General features: G+C 38.5%; 1 protein-coding gene across 8 annotated transcripts in view; it reads right to left on the minus strand.

Moving 5' to 3' along the window:
* The window catches only part of LOC142348803 (gamma-aminobutyric acid type B receptor subunit 2-like), a 168202-nt gene that overhangs the window by 64979 nt on the left and 80232 nt on the right, over positions 1–22991 (minus strand). For all 8 annotated transcript variants that reach the window (XM_075400304.1, XM_075400307.1, XM_075400309.1 and 5 more), the window contains one exon: positions 12391–12582. In XM_075400304.1, coding sequence (XP_075256419.1) covers positions 12391–12582 — 192 coding nt within the window. The remainder of the gene's footprint in view (positions 1–12390; positions 12583–22991) is intronic.

The following is a 22991-nucleotide window of genomic DNA, read 5'->3' on the forward strand; positions in this document are numbered from 1 at the left end:
GTATCAATAACAGGTTGATTCGCAATCCAATCGCAAAGAATCTGATGCAATACTGTTAAGTCGTAGTGTTGTTTTGCTGGTGGTTGAGGTAGTTCGAGTTTGAGTTATAGTTTGACTTCATGAATGACGATTGTGTACTAATAATAGTTGCTAAATATAAATGTTGAACAAAATGAACAAATCCGTTTGGCTTCGATAGAATGTAGCATTAAATTTCGCTTGTCACACTATTCTAGCTTTAAGGCTTGAAATGACCTTGAAGCGCTATTCAATTTGATTTCTGAGTTGTTAAGCTCAGCCGCAATATCGCCGGCCCTGTTTTTCATCGCGAAAACATCTTTTCCAGGTAGTACTGGGGCGAGCTTCACTACTGGTCTCTTGTAAACTCCGTCGTTCGTTCGAACTATAGCTGATCGAATCACACCGTCAGACCCATCGATGGTCTCCGCAACTCGACCTAGATTGTAATATCCACGCTAATCGCTGTCTTCGATCAACCAAACGAGATCGCCTTCTTTAAGGGTTTCGTTTGCCGTAGATCGCCATTTTTGCCGATTATTCAGAGTTGGCAGATATTCTTTACGAAATCTGTCCCATATGAGATTTGCATAGGCTTGAGTTTGTCGAAAGAGCTTTCGATGATCAACAAATTCTTCTGCGCATGGTAGATAGGGTAAGCAAACGTTCTTGTTGCCAAGCAAGAAGTGATTGGGGGTCAATGCATCTAAGTCATTTACATCTGAACTGACCGGAGTTAAAGGTCTCGCGTTCAACGTCTGCTCAACAATACACATCGTTGTTGAAAGAACGTCCTCGGTGACTGATCTGTTCCCCAACACTGCATACATTGCTTTCTTGCAACTTCTCACCAACCGCTCCCATACTCCTCCAAAGTGAGGTGCTGCGGGTGGGTTGAACTTCCATCTAATACCTCGTTGAATTAGATGTTCTTCGATCCTTTCCTTGTTCCAAGCCGCAACATACTCCGCAAACTCTCTTTCAGCTCCAACAAAGTTTGTTCCGTTGTTACTGATGATTGTACTTGGTTTGCCTCTTCGAGCAATAAATCTCATTATTGCATTGAGACAACTATCTGTGTCCAACTTGGGTACCACTTCTATATGCACCGCTCTCATAGTTAGACAAGTAAAGAGACAGCACCATCGCTTTTCGTTTCTGCGCCCAATCTTCACAATGAAAGGACCAAAGTAGTCAACTCCAACATTTGTAAAGGCTGTTGAAGCATCTAACCGCTCTTCGGGTAGATCTGCCATGACTGGTGCTATCGTTTGTGCTCTGCCTTTTCTGCAGGTAATGCACTTGTTCTTGATTGATCTTAAGGCGTTCCGTATGCCTAGGATCCACATCTTCTGCTGAACAATGTTCCTTACATGCTCAGTGCCTTCGTGTTGATTGTCCTTGTGCTCCTTTCGCAAGAATAATTCAACCGCATGATGTTTCCAATGTAGCAAAATTGGATGCTTTGCATTGAAATCCAATTGACTTTTGCCTATTCTGCCTTTGGCTCGAATAAGTCCTTCTTCATCTAAGAAGGGTGAGAATTGTAGGATTTTGCTGCCTTTTGGAATTTCCTTTTCAGCTTTGAGAGATTTCATCTCTTCACCAAACTGTTCTTGTTGTAGTAGCTTGAAGATTGTTGCTTTTGCTTTTCCTCTTTCTTCAATGCTGACTATGAGTGTTGCCGGTTTGTGTTTATTCAATGCTCGCTGTACGTATGCCACTGTATTCACTAGTCTGTTAAAGTTACTGAATCGTTCCCACTGGATAACAGCTTTCTTCTCTTCAGCCTGTATCATGAATACTGATGAGGGTGTATTCTCTTCATCTGATGCAAAGATTAGGTTCACTTGCTCTGGCCATTCACTTTCTGGTCGCCTCAACCAGGCCGGCCCAGTGAGCCACTCACTTCTCTTGAGTTCTTCAATGTTGATTGCTCTGGTGCCAATGTCCGCTGGGTTGTTGATACCGCTGACATGTTTCCACTGTGAAACATCAGTTGTATCTAGTATCTCAGCCACTCGATTGGCCACAAACACTTGTTGCTTGCGATGGGAACTGTGTATCCACTGCAATACGGTAGTTGAGTCTGACCAAAAACTGCAACTATTTATCTTCATTTCATGTTCCTTGACTATCTGTTCTTTCAACCTCACTGCCATGACTGCCGCTTGCAGTTCCAGTCGGGGTATTGAAAGATGCCTCATCGGTGCCACTCTGCATTTTCCAATGACAAATGCTAAGTCAGCTGAGTATTCTTTTGGTTGTGAACGTAGATAGGCCACTGCACACATCGTGTCTTCAGATGCGTCAGCAAACACATGAAGCTCAGTTTTATCCCTCTCTCTGTTGAAGTACCTTCTATCGATGCTTGTTTCAGCCACTATTGGAAGTTGTTCTTTCCATCTCAGGAATTCTTCTTCTTCACTAGGCTCCACTTCGTTGTCCCAATGTTGACCATTCTTGGTCCAGATGCCTTTCAGAAGTCGTCTCATATGAACATTGAACGGAGCAAACAATCCGATCGGGTCGAATACTGAAGATACCAGTGACAGAATCTTCCTCTGGGTTATAGGTGCTTCAACTTCCTTGTTTGTACCTCTACACACTTGAAGGCTATCATCAGTAACGGTCCATTGTAGTCCTAGCACTGAAGATCCCTCCGTACTGGGTTCCACTTCGACTTGCTTCGTGTTGCTGATTGACTTCAAGTCTTCTGGGATTGCTTCGGCAACTGCATCGTTGTTGCTTATCCACTTCTTCAGTTCAAATCCATGTTGTGAGAGAAGAGGTTGTAGTTGGTTGAAAACTTCAATTGCTTCTTCCTGGGTTTCTACTGATTTGATGAAATCGTCCATGTAGAAGTTGTTTTGTATTGCTTTTGCTGCAATCGGATACTCTTTTTCGTTGTCCAGTCCCACTCGCTTGAGAGCATAGTTTGCACAAGTTGGAGAACTCTTAGCTCCAAATACGTGACGCTGATATTCGTATATCTGAACAGGTTCGTTAGTTCTTGGACGCCATAAAAACCTCAAGCAACTTCTATCCTGTTCAGAAACTTGCACTTGTAGAAACATCGATTCGATGTCGGCTGTTAGGGCTATTGGTCCTTCACGGAATCTGAATATTGTTCCAATCAACCCATGTAGCAGATCAGGTCCTGCTATTAGCTTATCATTTAGGCATACTTCTTTGTACTTTGAGGCAGCATTGCAAACACGTCTTACTTTGCCAGGCTTGTTCGGGTTTAGCACTGGATGGTGTGGCAAATACCATTCTTTCCCGAAGGTGCCTTTCACTTCGGACTTGTCCAATATCTTTACGAATCCTTTTTCTACATCTGTATGTATTGACTGTTGATACAATTTCTTCAGGTTTGGGTCCCTTTGGAATCTTCGCTCCAGTGAGTGAAGCTGACCCAAGGCTGAGCTGTAGTTGTTCGGTAGGTTTGGCTCTGGTTCACTCCACAGCATTCCCACTTCGTACCGCTCGCCTGTGAACTTTGTCGTACTCTCTAGCATCTTTTGTGCCTGCAGTTCCTTCTTTGACTGACTGACGACGTTGATTTTGGAAGCATAGGTTTCTATGTCCCACCAGGTTTGGATATTCTCAGCCACTTTCACATCTTCAGTGAAGGCGAAATGACAAACATTTTGTCTTCTTTTGCCCGTCATGGGTCCACTGACTACCCATCCTAGCTCTGTTAGAACGGCGAAAGGTTCACTTCGTGTTCCTATCTTATAGTCCAATGGGCGTTGTAGCTCATAAGCATCTTGACCAAGGATGATGCCAACTTCCATCAAGTTGAAGCTTTTGTTTGGTAAAACACTCAAGTGGTTGAAGCTTTGCTTCAGCTTGTTGTAGTTGTAGTTTGTGTTTCCCAAGGAGATTGACGGGTGTGCAAACGCTTCGATTGAATGCACCTTTGAATGTAGTCCCTTTATTTTGAGAGGAACCTTTTCTGTCTTCAGGTCCTTTGTTCCATGTATGCCAGCTATGTTGAGCATCACATCGGTGCCTTGGGCTCGTAACTTCTCTTGCACACTTTGATCGATGAATGAAACCGTTGATCCACTATCGAGGAAAGCATATGTGTTCAGCCTGTTGCCACCGCTCTGTATTGAGACAGGAACTATCTGAAGAAAGCTAGTAACTTCGTTACTCTGGTTGATTGTTGCTGCGCTTACGTTGACTGCGTGATTGCCCTCGTCCATTTGGTTTTCTGAGTGTAGCAATCGGTTGTGCTTCTTGATGCATCCATTGATGCCGCACGCATTGACTTTACAATCTTTGATTGCATGTCCTTTGCCTAGACATCCGTAACATAAGCGTTGCTTTCTCACTGCTGCGTACCGATCATTCACACTCATGTTCCTGAATAGTGGACAGTTCCATATTTTATGAGTGCCATCATCTAGCGGACAGTGATCACTTTGCGTTTGCTTCGTTTCTTTCACGTTGGAACTTGCACTGAAGTTCGACGTTTTCGAGAACCGTTTGTCTCTATTTGTGCTTCTTCGGTCTTCTTCTCTTCGCTCTCCCTTGAAAGCTGAAAACCCTTCGTGCACGAATGCTATCCTTGATAGCCACTTTTCAAACATAATCAGATCAGGCCAATCTTCATCTTTATCATCAACATAGAACCACCACTTCTCTTTGAGAACTTGGGGTAGTTTGTCTACTGCCATATACAGTGTCGAGCTTGACTGCAGATCACCAATCTGCTTGTACTCTTTGAGCACATTCACAAAGTTCGAAACAATAATTGAGAAACTGATCAGACCTGTTGAGGCGTGTGGTTTCACCTGACTTGCTTTGCGAAGGCTCTCCAGTTGTGCATCAATGATCACATGAGGCCTTCCAAATTTCCTCTCCAGAATACTCCATGCAGCACCATAGAACTGTCCAGAATAGCCCATTCCAGAAATCGCTGACCTTGCCTTGCCTGTCAGTAGAGTCTTCAGATGGCTCATCTTCTCTGAGTCTGGTATTGGTCGTTGATCCACTGCAGCAATGAACATACTAGACCACTCTGGCCATTCGAGAGGGTTCCCGTCGAAGTTGTTCAACTTCAGCTTTGGTAGGCTACTACTACCTGAATAGCCAGTGTTGTATCGTAATAGACCAGCTCGGGGGGAAACGTCTCGGTCTTCAACACTTGAGGATCGGTCTCGTGAACTGCGATATCGTGAGAAGTGACTTTGCCTGTTCACTTCAGGGGTTACTTCGAAGCGAGCTGTTGATCGATCTGGTGTTAGAAGGTTGTCGATTCTGCTGGCCCAGTCAGAGACATCTCTTTTCTTGCGGGTCCAGTTGAAAGGCGATTTGTCTCGAGCACCAGTTGATTGGGAACGAGCATCATCGTTCTCTAATGCTGTTCTCTTCACTTTGCGCTCTAGCTCACGCTCTTCCTCCAGCAGTTGATGCTTGGTTTCCAGTTCCTTCATTTGCATTTCCAGCTCTAGCTTCCTTCGCTCGAACCGTGCTTGTTCGAGTCGCATCTTGGATTCGAATTCGATTTCGAATTTCTTCATCCTTTCCTCTCGCCTTTGCTTTGCTGAAGATGTTTCTGAAACATTCTCCGTTTCTTGGCCACTTGCTGTTGCTCCATTTTGCACTGTTTGAGCAGCTGGGCTGTCCGTTGGGTAGTTGTTCTTGCTCTCGCTGTCGTTCACTGCTTGGGTTGCGTTGCTTTGCTCTGCATTCATTGCTGGTTGCGTGCCTTTGCTTATATATGAAAGCCAATGATAGTCCAAACTTGCTTTGCACTTCCTTGCTTCTTTCAGATGTTCTTCTACGAAATTTGTTTGGTAGGGCACAAGCTTGTTTCGACGCTGCAGTTGCTTGGGTATTTCTTCTTCTAGAAGGTGAACAGTCTGTTGGTAGAGGACCTTTAATTTGTTAGGTCGATCTGAATCTTCAATTATTTTGTAGCCAATCCCTGTTTTGGTGTTGACTTCTTCTAATAAATCTTGGAACTTCTTGTCGTACCTTTGTGCTGTTGATTGAAGCTCCTCTCTGCTGATTGTGTTAGGATTGCTTGATTGCCTTTTGCTTTGCTTGCTCCTATTGAGCGAGGTTAGTTCTTCAACGTAATTTGTGAAGTGCACTCTGAACTTTCGCTCTGCCTCACTGGCGTTGCGCTGTTGATTTGTTTGATTCTCTTTGGGGGGTGCCTTCGGCACTCTCTTCATCAGATTGGACAGCAGTTTGCCTTCCACTGTCCGGGTCGGCGGACCAAATGTAACGGCTGCTCTCCTATCAAAGTCAAGGAAAACTTTACACCGCCCAGTTCGTTTCAGCGGTTTCAAATCTGTCCGGATATTGTGTTTTTGCAGTTAACTTTTGTGAACTGTATTATCCGCTATACTATAGAATACCGTTGCATTACTTGTTGCTCAATTACTTCTGATAACTAATTGCTCAGCTTTGCTGAATAACAAACTTGTTTCTCTCAGAATAACAAAATAATTCAAATTGAAACAATCAATTTTTGTTGAGTTCTTGGTTAATAACTCAAGTTATAAACCGAATATAGGAATTCCCGTTCGCACAAATTGTAGCCCTATAGCTTGGCTATAAATATGCAAAGTTTCAACCTGCTGCAGTAAGCAGTTGTAAAACAGGATATCTTACCAGTTGCAAATCTGAGAAAAATAATATTTTTCAAAATTCAGAATTAGCAAGTCTCTCTATTGGTTTCAATAACACCAATGTTGAACTAGAGTAGGCTTCGTTAAAGCCAGTAAGAGAAACTGACTCTATGCTTTGCACAAAGTTTCTCTTACTTAGGAACTTCGTTCCTCAGAAAGAAAGTTTTGAGAATATCAAAGTTAATTCTCTTTTCACAAGTCAAAGTAAAGTTAAAACTGTACAATCACTAATATGATCTACAGAAACAAGACACGATAACAAGTAATTTACCGCTCAAGAAAGTGTGCTTCAATACGCACTGTATGTCAGTTTAATAAGACAAATTTCACAAGTTTCAACTGATTTTTGGTAGTTTTTCAAGCTCCTTTTATGCTGCTAGTCACGTGGATTTACATGTCAAATTCAACTGTTGATTGGTTGTAGATAATAATGTCGACAGAATGTGAACACTTTTCCATAACGTCACTTTTTCAGTGTAAATTTGATGTCATGGGAAATTTGTTAACCATGTAGAAGTTTTGTCGACTATTCTGTATCAATAACAGGTTGATTCGCAATCCAATCGCAAAGAATCTGATGCAATACTGTTAAGTCGTAGTGTTGTTTTGCTGGTGGTTGAGGTAGTTCGAGTTTGAGTTATAGTTTGACTTCATGAATGACGATTGTGTACTAATAATAGTTGCTAAATATAAATGTTGAACAAAATGAACAAATCCGTTTGGCTTCGATAGAATGTAGCATTAAATTTCGCTTGTCACACTATTCTAGCTTTAAGGCTTGAAATGACCTTGAAGCGCTATTCAATTTGATTTCTGAGTTGTTAAGCTCAGCCGCAATATACACCATAAAAACTTTCAGAGATCATAAAAACTTTCTGAATCGTCAGAGATGATTCAGAAATTGTTATTCTGATTTTGCTCTGATTCAGAGATTTTCAGAAAAAGTTGATTCTGATTTTTTCTCTGAATCAGAGAAATTCAGAATTCGTTCTGAATTATCTCTGATTCAGTACTGAAAACCTAAATTTCTCTGAAATTGTTCTGATTCAGTACTGATGATCTCTGAAGGTTAGGTACGGGATGGCACTTATTGATGACTTGGGAGGGGGGATAAAAGATAAGATTCAAAAATTTGAACATTTACATTATAATTTCTGAGTTGTCACGTCACACTTCAGTTTCAGAGTCAGTTTTTTGGTGTTCCCAAGAGACAACATTTTGTGCAGATAAAATTCGCCTTTTGCGGTCTGGAAATCTCAATAATTGGTTTTGAACCTCAACCTGGTTTTTGAAGAGATTCGATTTCCGGAGCATTTAATATGACATAGAGCCGAATGGTATGACCTCCTTTAAACTGCTTAAGTGTTCGCATTCTACTAAAATTAGCATAGATAAGCGAACGCAACTGACGTGGTAACAAAAGGGCGCCATCGACGGACAATTCGACTTATGAATGCTCATTGTTGCAAGTAAGCGAGCTGGTGCCCGTTTGGTTACGGAAAAAAGACGCAATTACCTGTTAATTAGGTGCTTGGGGAGGTTATTAAACCACCCCTCCCTCACTTATTATCATTCAATTAAAAGAGTTTTTTTTGCAGTTTGATTTCATAATGGTTTCTTAAATGTCAGAAAGACGCTAACGCTTCATCTTTTTCCCATTGCGAGCAAACGGGTCAAAATAATCTTATAATTATTCTGATTAATTAAACTACACAGGAAGCTAATATAAAGAGATTGCGGTTCAATTTCCACCAAGAAAATAACTTTATTTTTATGAAAAGATAACAATACAGTAATTTTGAGAGAACATCAATAAAAAAGTTTCTTTAATGATCAGTTTTTGAATGGAAGAGGTTGATAAATTTATATTTTGAAAAACAGTTGAAGTATAGGTGACGTGATTCAATATGATATGTTTAATTGCAGAGTCCCTTAACGTCGCTTAAAAACAACATCTTTTGAAAATACCGAATTCAACTTCTGGTTGCCTGTATAGGAACTTGTGGCATTTGAAATTCTGGCACTGCAGACTTTCGGCATTTCAAAACTCGCGCGTGTGTGTTTCAAAAGATTTTAAGAGGGACAAATATTGCTCATATACTATATGAATATATGCGATTGGCAAAATCTCTGGAAAATTAAGGTGACTAAATACTGAGGGGCCTTGATGAAGCAAGAACAATATTGGCAGTGAATTACATTGAACACTCAATTGAACTCTTTCTCATTCTAAAAAATTTTTTCGTGTGTGTGTCAATAGATTGGGACAGTAAATTGATTTTGATTGTACATAAGATAAACTTAGTAGGCTTGACAGGAAGCTCTTCTTCTTCAACGAATACGCGGCCAGAAGCATGAAACCTTGAACAAGAAAGAACGAGAGATTGGGTTAAAATAATTGCTCAAAATCGGGAGCTTAAGACCAGATGCTGCAGTGTGAGAGGCTATTTCCAATATTTTTCCAATTTCTTATTCCAATTTCTTTGCAATAGAAATGTAACTTCAAACTAATATTTTTTTGCAAATTATTTTTTTTGCTGTATTCAGTTTCCAGAAAGTGTGACCTAACTAAAATAAAAATATTTATTTCTATAACTTGTATTTTTTCAGACTAGCCATGATACCCTGAAAAGCAAGAAATTTATTAGGAAAGGGAACATAGAATTCTGAATTATTTAGATAATTAAGACATAAAAATTAATTTGAAGTAAATTGCGATCTCTCATTTTAATGATATAACGTAAAATGTTGCAGAATTAAGATTAAAAATGGGAAATCTGGAAAAACTTTGTTTTGAAAACAAATTTTTTAAAACCGCAAGACATAACAAGCGTTAGTTTGCAACTAAATAATGCTGAAAAATTACTTGCTATAATCTAATCAGCCAATTGTACATGACGTGAATGAGAGGAAGTCAAAAGACATTATAATATCACTGATGACAGGCAGAATTGATAACATCATGAACAATTTTATGCAAACGATATTAAGGCCAAAAAACCATATGCTTTTTGCAGAATATATTAGGTATGTTCATTCGCCTCATTCTGTGCATTAAATTGACCCTGTAATAGCTGATTATCGATTTGATATCAATCTGGTCTGAAACTAACATAGAGAAACAATAATGCGAAAGTATTTCAAAAAATATACAGCGCCCCATCACAATTCGAATAATCTCTGAATTATAAAATTGCACAACTAGATCAAAAATGGTTTTGCTCTTGTTGCTTCCCCAAAAACCCACTTTATCGAATGAAACCTACATAGCTATATTGACCAAAAATGATTACAACGAAAATAAATTATGCACTTTGGATACTTACCGTCTTATATTAAAAATAAAAAAAATTATGCATCAAACGAAAGCATTAGAAAGTTTCGTTAACAGCTCCATAGATACTGAATTGAACATTTGATTATTTTGACTTAGTCATAAACCTACCAAAAACAACGTCAAGTTCTAGAAAATTGCAAGATTTCACTAGAAATTAACGAAAAAATTTGTCGGATCCATGAAAACTTTATCATTCAATCACAAAAAACAAAATTGATTCATTGGATCCTAATGCAACACGAGGTGCAGTCCAATTAATTGAAAATTTAATTGGTGAAATACTGGCTTGTAATCGGGATGAAGCGAATTGAAAAATATTTCAAAAAGGGCGGACCCAAAATACAATCCGAACACTTTATTGCAAAAATGAGTGATGAGACCAAAACTGGCCTTGCAACTGGTGCACGGCTGTAAAAAACGCGCACTTTTTCCAAAAAATGACGCAATTGTTTTTTTGGCAAACGAAAATCTTCAAAAATAAACTGTGCAATTTTTTAAAAATCGGTTTAAATTAGCGAAAAGCCGCAAAATTGTTAACTCCAGAAAATTTTCTTAGGATCTTGTGGTTTCATTAGCTCTTATCTGAATAGAAAAAAATTGTTTCAGCAGTTTTTATGTCCACACAAGTGGTCAAACTGGACAAAGTAGGCCAAATAAGCGTTTTTGATGCCTTTTTGTTTTGAAAAAAAAGAAAAAAGCCAGTTTTTCAATAATTTTGCTGAAAATTTTGCCAAAACAATTGGTTGAAACTAATATCCAACTCTGTTCCATCTTCAAAATTAACACACATGAGACTATCATTCACAATTTTTTCATATTTAGCAGAAATTGGTTAAAATGTTAGCAAAAATTACAAATAAGGTGAGCAACGGAAGTCGGTCCTACAGTCACAACTCTTAAAACCTCAGCAACTCCTGCGATAAGGCGAAATTCAGACGAATCTCTTAGCTTGAAATTCTACGCTTGACAACCTTTCTAATGATACCCCTCAAAATATTCTACGATGAATATAACGATCGGCGAAATTTAACTGAAAAAAAGCCCAGTTGGGTATACAGTTCCTCCCTCACTAAAGTAGGTCGGAACAATAAAATGAAGACCAAGAAAACCTCCTCAACTATTTTTTTCTCGCCTTTTGAGAACTCTGCAATGAAATATAGCTAAATTATTCAAGCATATAATGACTGAACCATCTACACAATCTGCAATGTGCAAAACTTAAGAGACGCTTAGCTTAAAAGGTAGTTTACAAGATGCTCAGTGCGAATATGATTATTCATGCACTAATCACTTATTGTATGAGATCAAAACAAAATATTTGAGGTGACACACAGTTTTTTTAGAACTCATTTAAGTTTGGATAATTTTGCTTATTACGTGATTGTTATGTGATTCTATGTAAACCTTTTGGGTTGGACCTCATGATTTTGCATACAATTCACTTCGTTCTTCTTCGTGTACTTTTGGTGTAAAATTGCGTTGGCTACGTTGGTTACGTTAATTTTGTTGGTTTTCGGACAAATCTGGCGCATTCTTCATCGCATTCTGCTGGTAGGGGTGAAAATTTTTTTTTTCACCGCATTCTGCTGATAGCGCTGAAAATTTTTTTTTTCACCGCATTCGCTGGTAGCGGTGAAAAAAATTTTCACCGTTTAATTATTTGTCACCGCATTCATCGCATTGAGCGCAAATCTTACATATTTTAGCGATTTGTAGCGGTGACACCTCGACCCGGGCATAAGAAATGAAGAGGTCGAGCTTGAATGTCGTTTTAGACGAACAATCGGGTTTTATCCAGATTTATGGTATCTCTTTTTCACGGCCTCACACCAAAAACTGTTAGAAACTGTACTTTACTGCTGCCGCGGCCATTAATTTTAGAATCTTAGGCTGAGTGAGGAAATGATTTCCTTAATTCCGTTTCATGATGGATTTCGTCAGCACAAAATATATTTTGTTGGACAGAATTGTCCGGAAAATGCAAAATGAACTTAATGTTGGTCAATAATTGAACCATTTTATTTTATAGCCTGGGTCTTCCTTGGTTTTTTGAATAAAGATAGGTAAAAAGAGGAAAAATAAGGGTTACAACAGCCATCAGGGGCGATCTCATAGTGGAACAAACTTTCACTTGGTTTTTAGACTAAGGTCAACTTTGATAGCCAAATTAGAATTATCTACAGCTAGATTAAATGTTAATTATTACTGATAGTTACATTATACTACATTTTACAGGAAAATGCTATGAACTATGCTTCGCTAAAAGTGCGAATCTGATCATCAAAACATGAAACTCATCAGAGGTCACTTCAATCAGGATCGTGACCCTTAGAATTATTTTTTAGTTTACATAGCCAATGTAGGCAATATAGGAGTTTTAACCTGTGTGTGATTGGGTAGTTGATTTGAGAGGTAGTTCAATACTGCAGCAACCTGTCTTGTCACACCTGGGCACAGAGGACCCACTATGTATAGTCCATTGTTATTGTCATTGTTTTTGTTGTTATTATTGTTTGTTTGTTTGTACTGAGAGAAGAACTGGAACAGTTGTCTTGTCCCTTCATCCACTCGACACTAAACAATTTGTAAATACCAATCCATCAATAAAATCAGATAGGTATTCACTACACAAATGCGCAGCTCTGATCTGGTCAGACCCACGAGAGGCGCACAGTTGGGTACCCAAATTAAAAGTTTGATCATTGAAGTAGAAACAAAAAATACAAAAAAACACAATAGGTCCAAATATTAGTTGTTGACAGAGGGATACAAAACCGATAATCCCAGAGTTCAATTTTTCTGCTACAAACTCCCAAAATGGCAATAAAATCTTTAATCATTCAATGAAAGCCGTCCAAGGGAAAAACTAATTTCTTCTTTGCAGAACGAAATGAAGTATTTTGTTTTTCCAATCCGAAAAATTATCTTGATACAGCATAAAGAAGTTTTCTAAGTCACAAAAAAATTAATTATGTTTGTTTTCTCATTTTGTTTTTGACATTCATATTCGTTTTCTGCTTAGTTACCTTGTTTCCTTTTTTTGTTGGCCCAAATAACAATGGACAGATAAAATGTATAGATGTTGACTCTCAGTAAAGATAGAAATTGATCTACAAGGACAGTTAGATATCGACATACACAGGAAAGGCACAGAACTTTCCAATCTGCAAACTTGGCACACGATTTTGGCGACGGTGCAGAAAACGGGCTCTACAGATCATGAATGAGCATAGGAGAAGCAACCCAATGAACTTGCAACACTGGTCAATTAGGCAAGCAATGATGAGAAGAAACGTGCTGAGGGATCCATAGGAAAAGGAAGTTGCAGACACCAAAGAAGAAAGAACAAAGTGTGGGGCCATCTGGCACTGACTCTAGATGCAACAACTCTCATGCTGAGGCGACATGACTGTGTTGGGGATGACGGCATCGGAAAACCAAGCAAAGGCTTGGAAGCCTTTGCAAAAGAGATTTTAGAGTGTGGAGGAGCTGACAGTAGTGACCTTGGTGGCAAAGACTGCTCGACAGTAGCTCGAGGTGTCTGAGGAGCTCGACAGCTGATTCATCAGAGGACAGGAGGTGATCATAAGGCTTTAAAAAGCAGATGAAACCTCTTCAACGTTTCGGTTATCAATATTATACCAATCAGATATGAAAGGTTTGTAATACAGGAAAGCCTAAGCCAGATAAAAAACGTCACACATTTGAAAAAAGCTGCAAAATTTCTACGACAGTACAGCGCAGACACCAGAGACAAAATGGTTTAGTTGCACCAGACCCTGCTTTTGTATGTGCAGTCCCTGAACACTTTGCAGAAACAAAAAAAAACAGGCAATGCAGCGATTAAGGTGAAAAGAAGCACCAAGGCAGGGCATGAAGGAGACAAAGACATTGCGGTAAATATTAGTTAGTGACAATGAGTCCGAAATTGGCCACAACAGACGACGACTACTGTGCAGCTCTTAACAAGAAGTCGACAGAAGGTAGATTAGTACACAATGGGTTTACAGATCAGGTAGTGACAAACATCGATGCGCTCATGATCTTTGTGCCCATTCAGTCAGTTGTCAGAAATCGTAAAAGAGAAGTTTTAGTAGTTGTATGCAGAAGCTATGTTAGAATCAACAAACCCTCAGACAAAGGATAACTCCGATGCGATATCAAGAATCATCCTTAAGTACTTGAATATTCTTCAAGCTTCCTATCAGACCTAAGTTGCAAGAAGTGGGGTTATAGCTTCATTTTCAAGGAAGTGTTCTGCATAAAAATAAGACTGGAAGTCAGGGTTAAAAATTCGTTTGACCTAACCTGCGGCTTTCTACAGTGTAAGAACACTTCCAAATGCTTTAAATCAACAATGCAAGGAAGTGGCACGACCGTTTCATTTAAACCAAGTTGTTATAGTAAAAAACAGCACTGAGACGCTGGGGGAACTCAAAAAGGTAGGCCATGTGTGCTCATTGGCCCATATCACAAAGGTTTTAGCACCACAAGAGGCAAAAACCCATGAGAAACTTTTCTCGGACGACGAGGGATTATTAAGAGTAGAGTTAGGGACACGGTTCTGATTCTGCGGTTTTTTGTTTGCAGATAAGTACGCAAAGTTTGTGTTTGCGGATCTGCTCTGGGCAAAAAGTTAAGAACAGGTCAGCTTGAATGAATGTGCTATCAGTGTGTGGACATCAGAGAATCTTATACAGGACAATGAAAAGGAACTTTTATCAGAACAACTGTTTACACGCAGTCATTCTACAGGAAAAGACCACACTCGAGACTCCAAAACATAAGAGTTTAGCTGAAAGATAAAACAGGACAAAAGATAGTAAAACGGTTGCTCATTTGCGCAAGATTACCCTAGAATAGACGGAGAGCGGAAAATTTCCGAGCGACGAGAATGAGAAACGTGATTGTGCGACAAGGAGGAGCAAAATGTCCAGCAGAGCAAAAAGTGTCCAACGAAGGATAAAACCCGACCTTTGAATTTGTAGGTTTTCTTATGTTTTTTTCAGTTTATTCATAAGGAAGAGGGACAAATAGTTTACCAAGGGAAGGGGGAAAACGGATAGCTCGTGTACATAATTGTCTCACGCAAGGTAATGGCAAAGTGAGATGTGTTTATCGAGGAACCTGATCTGGGCTCAAACCCTGGCAACAGAAACGCCTGATCTAAAGCATGAGGCGTCAGAGCAACTAAAAAACCAGCACCCATACAGCGGTTAACAAGAAGCAAGAACGATCGTTGCTCTTTTTACAAGAGCAGAGAAAGAATGAATTTTTATCAGAACAACTGTTTACACGCAGTCATTCTACAGGAAAAGACCACACCTGAGACTCCAAAACATAAGAGTTTAGCTGAAAGATAAAACAGGACAATACTGGAGATAGTAAAACGGTTGCTAATTTGCGCAAGATTACCCTAGAATAGACGGAAAGCGGGAAATTTCCGATTGACGAGATTGAGAAACGTGATTGTGCGACAAGGAGGAGAAAAATGTCCAGCAGAGCAAAAAATGTCCAACGAAGGATAAAACCCGACCCTTGAATTTGTAAGTTTTTTTTACGTTTTTTCAGTTCATTCATAAGGAAGAGGGATAAAGAGTTTAGGAAGGGAAGGGGAAAATCGATACCTCTTGTACATAATTGTCTCACGCAAGGTAATGGCAAAGAGAGATGTGTTTATCATGGAACCTGATCTTGGCTCAAACCCTGGCAACAGAAACGCCTGACCTATAGAATGAGGCGTCAGAGCAACTAAAATCCAGCACCCATACAGCGGTTAACAAGAAGCAAGAACGATCATTGCTCTTTTTACAAGAGCAGAGAAAGATAGTCACACTGTCATATTGTTCAGGTTTGACGACATCATAGTGGCATCTAACGATGTCGGAAAAGCCATAGAAGCAGCTTGTCACATGAAAGACAGGACAATACATACAGAACCGCCGTGATGAGAACACACTGCAAGCAGTCTGCTCAAGTTTGACCGGGTTTTGATTCCAACCGAAGCCTTGAACTTAGTTAGAATGATTAGAAAGTTTAACCTGACACCTTAATCAGACAAAAGCAAAATTAAATCATTCAACTCTCTATATTAATACAAGTTAATCGTCAAGAAATGGTTTTTAGAATCAATAACCAGTTCCAGCTGATGAATTTAGATAGCTATTATCAGAGTGAGATTGTTTGAGGCAAAATTTTTGCGGCATGTTTTGAATGATTAGAATACCTCCGGAGTTACTTTTTGAGGTATACCTTGCCAAAGATTTCTAGGAAGATTGTGAAAGCAAACGATAATTGGTCTGACTAAGCCAGTCCTGAAAGCAACAATTATCGCAAAGCTTAATAAAACATTTTTTGTTGTTCCTGTTCAAATAGCTAACCGACAAGAATTAACTCGTGAAAAACTATCCAATTTTTGTGGGAAAAAGACTTTGCTGAGTTTCTTAAATTTCTTTTGTTGACTTTTTTAGAAATGACCGCTTCCGATATTTTTAGGATAAGACTTATCAATTGTTCTCAATCCTTTCATTTAGGTAAAACAGGCAGCGTTTTGTGCGAGTTATCACCTTGTTCGTCAAAGTTTTAACAAAGCGACTGTTTAAGTTTTTTGGATCAAATCGGTGACATAAAATTAAACACATTGCTCTGCTTTGTAGCGGATAAAACCATTGATCAGTGTGATAACAAAAATGGCCTTTCTTTTGTCTACAACCAGCAGATATGGAATTAATGAACCTCGTAATTTAGATGACCTATAATCACAAGGGTCACAAAACCAGGAATCTTTTTGAATGACCCAAAAAGTCAAATAATTGCACATTCTGTTTAACTTAAAGTTTACATCACTTAGATAGTTTCCAGTAGCGAGTTCTCTTTCACTATAGCGTTTTAAAATAGCCTTAAAAACACTCTAAAGCGAATGTTCTGTAAAAGGTTAAAAGAATCTATTTTCAATCATTTTTTCTATTCCCCTCTATAATTGAGTCTAATTTGCAAAGAAATCTCAAGTTACCTTCGCTCGATGTGTCAGTGTCTATTAAAAATTTGGCCCTCAATAAAGAGCTATGGTATCTGTAAAGCAGAAAAGATAATTGAAGTTTCAACAAATTGAGTTCAGTATTTTATGCAACTGTTTCAACCGAACCTGAAAAACAAATGGGTAAATACTATTAGATGCCACTTATTAAAATAAGAAATAGATAAAAAATATTAAGTCTAGTTTACCGACGATTTTTAAATATGATGAAAAACTTTAACTTTCGTTTAATTTTCATATTCAATTAGAATCCGAGAGGTTCATTCTACTTAGGATTACAAATCCTTAAAAAATTGATCCTTTATTCTCGTGGTGCTAGTTTTTTTTTTAATTGTGAAATGAAAATGCGCAGCAAAACCGAAAGCTATAGCTAAGTGAATACGAAACAAAATAAGTTGAAGTACCTTCGCTCATAAAATCCACGTTCCATCCAAAATACACAAACATTTATGCATAGTGAAGATGAGCTCTCTGTTTTGCTGTCTCTACAACGTTAGATAAAGAGAAACAAAGTCAAAATTTGACATCGTCCTTACCAGCGTCGATTGTAGATAGTTTAAATGCAAAGGTTTTACCCGGCTTTGTTCCTTGTGTTTCGACCCCGGCGATTATGTATGTTCAAAATTAGGTCCCGATTCGCAGATAAAAGTTAAACTTCTAGTCCCAGAACTAACTTTATCTCGCAAGATCTTGCTACTATCAGGAAAGAGATGCAATGATGAACCAATTCAGCATACAATTACGTGCGTTTTAGTTTAGATACGAAGAAAATTGTTGACGAAAAGGCAAAAAATAGTTGGCAGCAAACTTATTGTTCCCAGGATGAGGTGATTCTAGCGCACTTGGTTGCCAGACCTATTTCGGTAGCACACTGGAGATGCCAGACTATCTTGGATCACGCACTGTTGATTCCAGATTTGCGTGGGTCGCACACTAGGGGCATCCGCTGGCAATAGTTAAGGGCGCAAGCAACCCAAAACAACCGGTCATTAGTCTCGAAACCTTTGAGGTTAGCATAGATCAAGAAGGATAACTCCAGCTAGGGGGCATCAGAGGAACCACAATGTGGGCTCCCTCCATGATTGTTAAAGGAAAAGCCGGGTTGAAGGCCTCTACTCTCTGATCCACTGTGCTCCCACTCATTTGAGTTCTTTGCGTTTTTTTAGTCATTCACCTCAGTGACGTTAAATCATCCACTTTTGTACACTGAGGGTCACCTTTTCCACATGGTCAAGCCATCATCTTATCTGCTTGTATATAATTTTTTTAAAGGAAAGGCGGGGTTGAAGGCCTCTACTTTCTGTTCCACCAAATGGGGCAGTTCTTGTGCTTGACCGAGCAGTAGTTCTGAACATTTTTGACAAGTTTCGAGGACATATCGAGTTCTCATTTTTCTTCTCATTGTATTGATTTACTGTGCTCCCACTCATTTGAGTTCTTTGCGTTTTTTTAGTTATTCACCTCAGCGACGTTAAATCATCCACTTTTGTACACTGAGGGTCACCTTTTCCACATGGTCAAGCCATCATCTTATCTGCTTGTATATCATTTTGCAGCCCGTGGCTGAACCATAAGCGAACAATTTCTATGAGAGGGTTTCGTAGCTTGGAATTGAGTTATGCCCATTGCATCGCCACTTGCAATGCGGTGGTTTTTGAGATGTCCGAGCATCTCTTTTTTGTTGCCAAGTGCCTAGCACAGTTTTTTTTTGCATGCAACAATTTGATCAAGTGTGACCATTGAGTTCCTCTTGCGCATATATTTTCCACATTACGCTTCTGAGGGAATTTTCAAATTCAAAAGTTTACATAGATCTTATCTTGGCTCTCTCAGCCGAGTCAAAACTTTTACAAGGTCAATAAAATCGATTACGAAGGCATCTCTAGATTCCCTAGAGTTTTGTATGATCTCTCTAAGTACCCGTACTGCTTGTAGAGTGCTTCTTTCTTTTCTGACGCCAAACTGATGTTTGACCAGTTTGTGACCGGTTCGCCCTCCAACTCTAATTTCGATTATCATACAAAAAGGTTTTCCTTTTATTTCTAGCTTGGATGAGAACCGATAGTTGTTCGGGTCTGTCTTCAAACCTTTCATGAGCAAACTAAAGACTTTTGCGTCCTGATATTCCAGATGCGCTTTTTTCTCCTTTTACAGAGGCTCTTGACAAGTTTTATGAGAAGGGAAAATAAAAATAGCTGCATCTCAAGAGCTTTCAGCATTTCTGGAGCTACGTCAGTTTTTCAAAGTGATTTTCCAGACATTGAGTATCTTAAGGATAATGTAATTTCTGTTTCCATGGGCTCCCTAGAGAATCTCTGCAGAACTACTTGCTTCCCTTAAAATGGCTTCTAGCACCATCGCATTTTGAGTCAGTCAGCTACGAGAGCTTTTGATAATTATCTTGAAACAGTTCTACAAGCATTGCAAGATCGGAGTCCAAACTATCCTCCCAAAAATTATTCACGTCTTTTGCTTTGAGGTGTTGCTGCTGGCAACTAGGTCAGTGCTTAAATTTTCGGAGACAACTCTTCGGATCTCAGATGTCGCCATGTGCATTTCTGCAAATCTTTTACAAGCAGAAAGTTCTCTGGGCTCTCAACTTGTGTTCAGTCGTATATTCGGCAGTGATTTAACCGTTCTGGCTACCCTCATCACTTGCGGCTGCCTTCCCAATGTTTTTTCAGATCTAGTCCAATCGCTGCATTAAAATCTTTTAAAACTTAGTTTCTTTTCATAATAGATCTGATCTGAACTCCGAATGCATTCCACCAATTCCACTAATTGTACCATGTAATCACTTTCATCAGATTTATCAAGCGGGGTATTGGCAATCATAGAAAGAAAATTTTTCAGTGGAACAGCAATTACCAAAGTTTAGTCTTTAGATAGGTCTCTAGTGTTCATCAAAAAAATGGGAAGTGCTCTCCAAAAAACAGTCCCCTCGGTGGTTAATTATTTGTTCGTTTTTTTGTTGCACTGGCCGCTTTCGCGACCGCGCAGTCTCTGAATAGCGCCCTGATCGGACCATCCAGAACGTAGGTAGTCCTGACAGAATCTGCACAACTGTCGCGGCATACCCCACCTGACTGACTCTGGTCGGTCTGAATAGAGTTGGCTGAGGTCGCAAGCTTCATACTGGGTTCTTAATACGTCAAATAAATTTTTCTCATGGAGGAAAGGATTTACTAAGTTAGAGCATTTTACACTCTGTATTATCTATCAAGTTCATATAAGTACTAGATAGGACAATAGACAATCAGAAAAGACGGTTTCGATTAGTGTTAACTTAAGAAAATTTAAGCCCAATATTCTTTGTAAAGAAACCTGTCAACTCAAGCATTAATTTTTTTGGCCGAACTTTTCAGTGTCACGCATTTTCAGTATTTCAGAACATCTCAGAGATTCATTCAATAGCTGTCTGATTTTATCAATATTTGCAAAAATATTGATAAAAAACTTCCTGAAAAATAACAAGATTTAGAACTTGTTCCAACTAATTTCAATTTCTTTAGCGCGCACAGTGGTTTATTTTTATAAGAGAAAAGAGTTTTACAAGACTTGGCATAAAAATCATGTTCAATATGCATTTCTACGAGCAGACAAGAATATCGCCATCATTAGGAATAATGGAATGCTATTTGTGTCAATTTGGTCGCCGATTTGGTTATTTCACGTGAATGTAACGCTAAATTTGTTCCACTTTGTTGTATACAGTTGAATAGTTTATTCGCATATCTGTGTATGTAATAAAAATTGATCATATGTGACGAGATTTGCCTTTCAAGGGTCGCACAACAAAGGCCAAATTAACCTGACTCAAAGACCAAGTGTAACAGACTTATTCTGGCAAGGAGAGAGAGAGAGAGAGAGAGAGAGAGAGAGACCACTTTTTCATCCAACTCTTTATTCATTCATTCCTCCTCTTTTGTTCATCAAATCAAGCCCCACTTCAAGGCCTTATCACCTTTTACCAATTCTCTATGTATCTAAATGACCTGTTCCCCTATTAACTGTGTCCCCTGTATGGCCTTTGTTAGAAGTTTAAAGGGCGCTAATAGCTCTTCATGATATGCTTCATCTCCAAAGTTAATATCGCATTATAATAATCATCAGCCTAAATTGGTCTGGAAAACGCTGTGCGTTATGTCGGCAAAATGTATCACAAAAGAAAAGTACATCCAGAAGGGAAAAAAGATCTCAAATGCCAGATGACTTGGATTAGCAAACTCATTAACACCTGTTTGTGTCTTAATGATTGGACAAAAAAATGTTGGAACTATTCAGCAAGGTCTTTGTTTAGTTGAAAAATATAAGTTTTTGTCTGTTTTGTAAAACCTCAGATTATTGCTGGATAATATAAATAACATGAGCTGGTGAAAAACTAAACAACTGGTGAAAATAAATTGGACCTTTGTGTAATATCAGCCAATCATCGGAATAGTTTTGACAACAAACATTACTACGCCATGTTTCAACATTCGATGGTTAATAATTCATGCGAACAAGGAGGCTTGTAAAAGTGTGTCGTCATATTAAGCTAAAATATATCTAGTTGATACACGTCTTCGTATTCGTCATGAAGTGTTCTACCTGAAGAAATACTCCCGCAAAATACTTCAAGGAAAACTATTGAAAAAACTTAAAGATGAAAATAACTGAAGGCCATGACAAAACCTCAAATGACATTCAAAATTGGAACTCAAGAAAACTCATTAAAATATTTTTTATTTCGATGGCAAGTCTAAAAAGTTTAACAAAGTAAACAATGAAAATTTCATAACAAGATTATTTGATCTTTTTAAGTTTAAGCACAAGAAAAATGTTTGAATTTGTAAAAAGCAAATTGCTTCAATGCATAGCAGACTGCTGTCGCGATTCTGATGAGGTCACAGATAAGTGTTATCTTAATCCAAAAGACAAGACTTACAGACGCAAAAACCTAAACATGATCCAAACAACAACACTTCGTTGCACACTAGCGCCTCTGTCAAATTGAACCTGACCAATCGGTCTATTTCACCCATTGTTTTCCACAAAACGCATCTTAAAACCTGTCAAAATGGCTTGCAACGTGAAATATTGTTACAAAGTATTGTTTGGAAATTGCTTCAAATTTTTTGTCAACCAATTCCACAAAATAGTCTATTTGGCCAATCTGTGGAATCAGGTGACGCAATTTTTCTGTAAGATTCAGCAAATTAAAACTACAAAATTGCACAGGTTGCAGTATTCAATTTCCGCAAGCGTGGCATAAAAATTGTAACTTTCAGTCCTAAAGACCGTCAAGAACCTAGTCTGAGTTTTTTTTCTGAAAAATCTGTCAAATCTATTCAGACCTATTCAAAACTGCTTATTTGAAATCTTTAATTTTTCATTTGTTCGTTTGTTAATCTGTACTCTTGCTTTTCATTTTGGATTTCAAATTGCTAGGAATCATAAGCCTTTAAGGCAGAGCCTCGTCTAATTTTTTTTTGTCCTGGACGGTCCCTAAAATCTTTTTTAGAATTCATCGGTTAAGTTTTTACATCATTGAACAATTCCTCAGATCTGTTGCATCAGTAAGTTAGTTTCAATAACTTTTTTAAAAATATTTTGCTTGAGATAAGACTTGATAATTAGTTAAGACTTGATAAGACTTGATAATTAGTTAATTAGAAAATAGTGTTAAAAAGCAGTCACAAATAACTTTGAAGATGTATTAGTGCCATTTTTAGCAAAATCAACGCCAAAAAATCAATTTAATTTACCAAAAACACGCTCAAAAACGTGTTGGAAAATGATGATAAATTTTGTCATCATATTACACATTCTTAAACTCTCGTTCTCAACAAAACACAAAATGTGAAATATGGGGACAAAATATGTCAATATAGTTCACAAAATAAGCCTTTTTGTGGAATATGTGTTAATCAAGTTCAAATTCCAGGTGGTAGGGAGCGCTAATCTA

Source organism: Convolutriloba macropyga, chromosome 10 (genome assembly GCF_964194025.1).
Source record: "Convolutriloba macropyga chromosome 10, txConMacr16.3, whole genome shotgun sequence".
Classification (NCBI taxonomy): Eukaryota; Metazoa; Xenacoelomorpha; order Acoela; family Convolutidae; genus Convolutriloba; species Convolutriloba macropyga.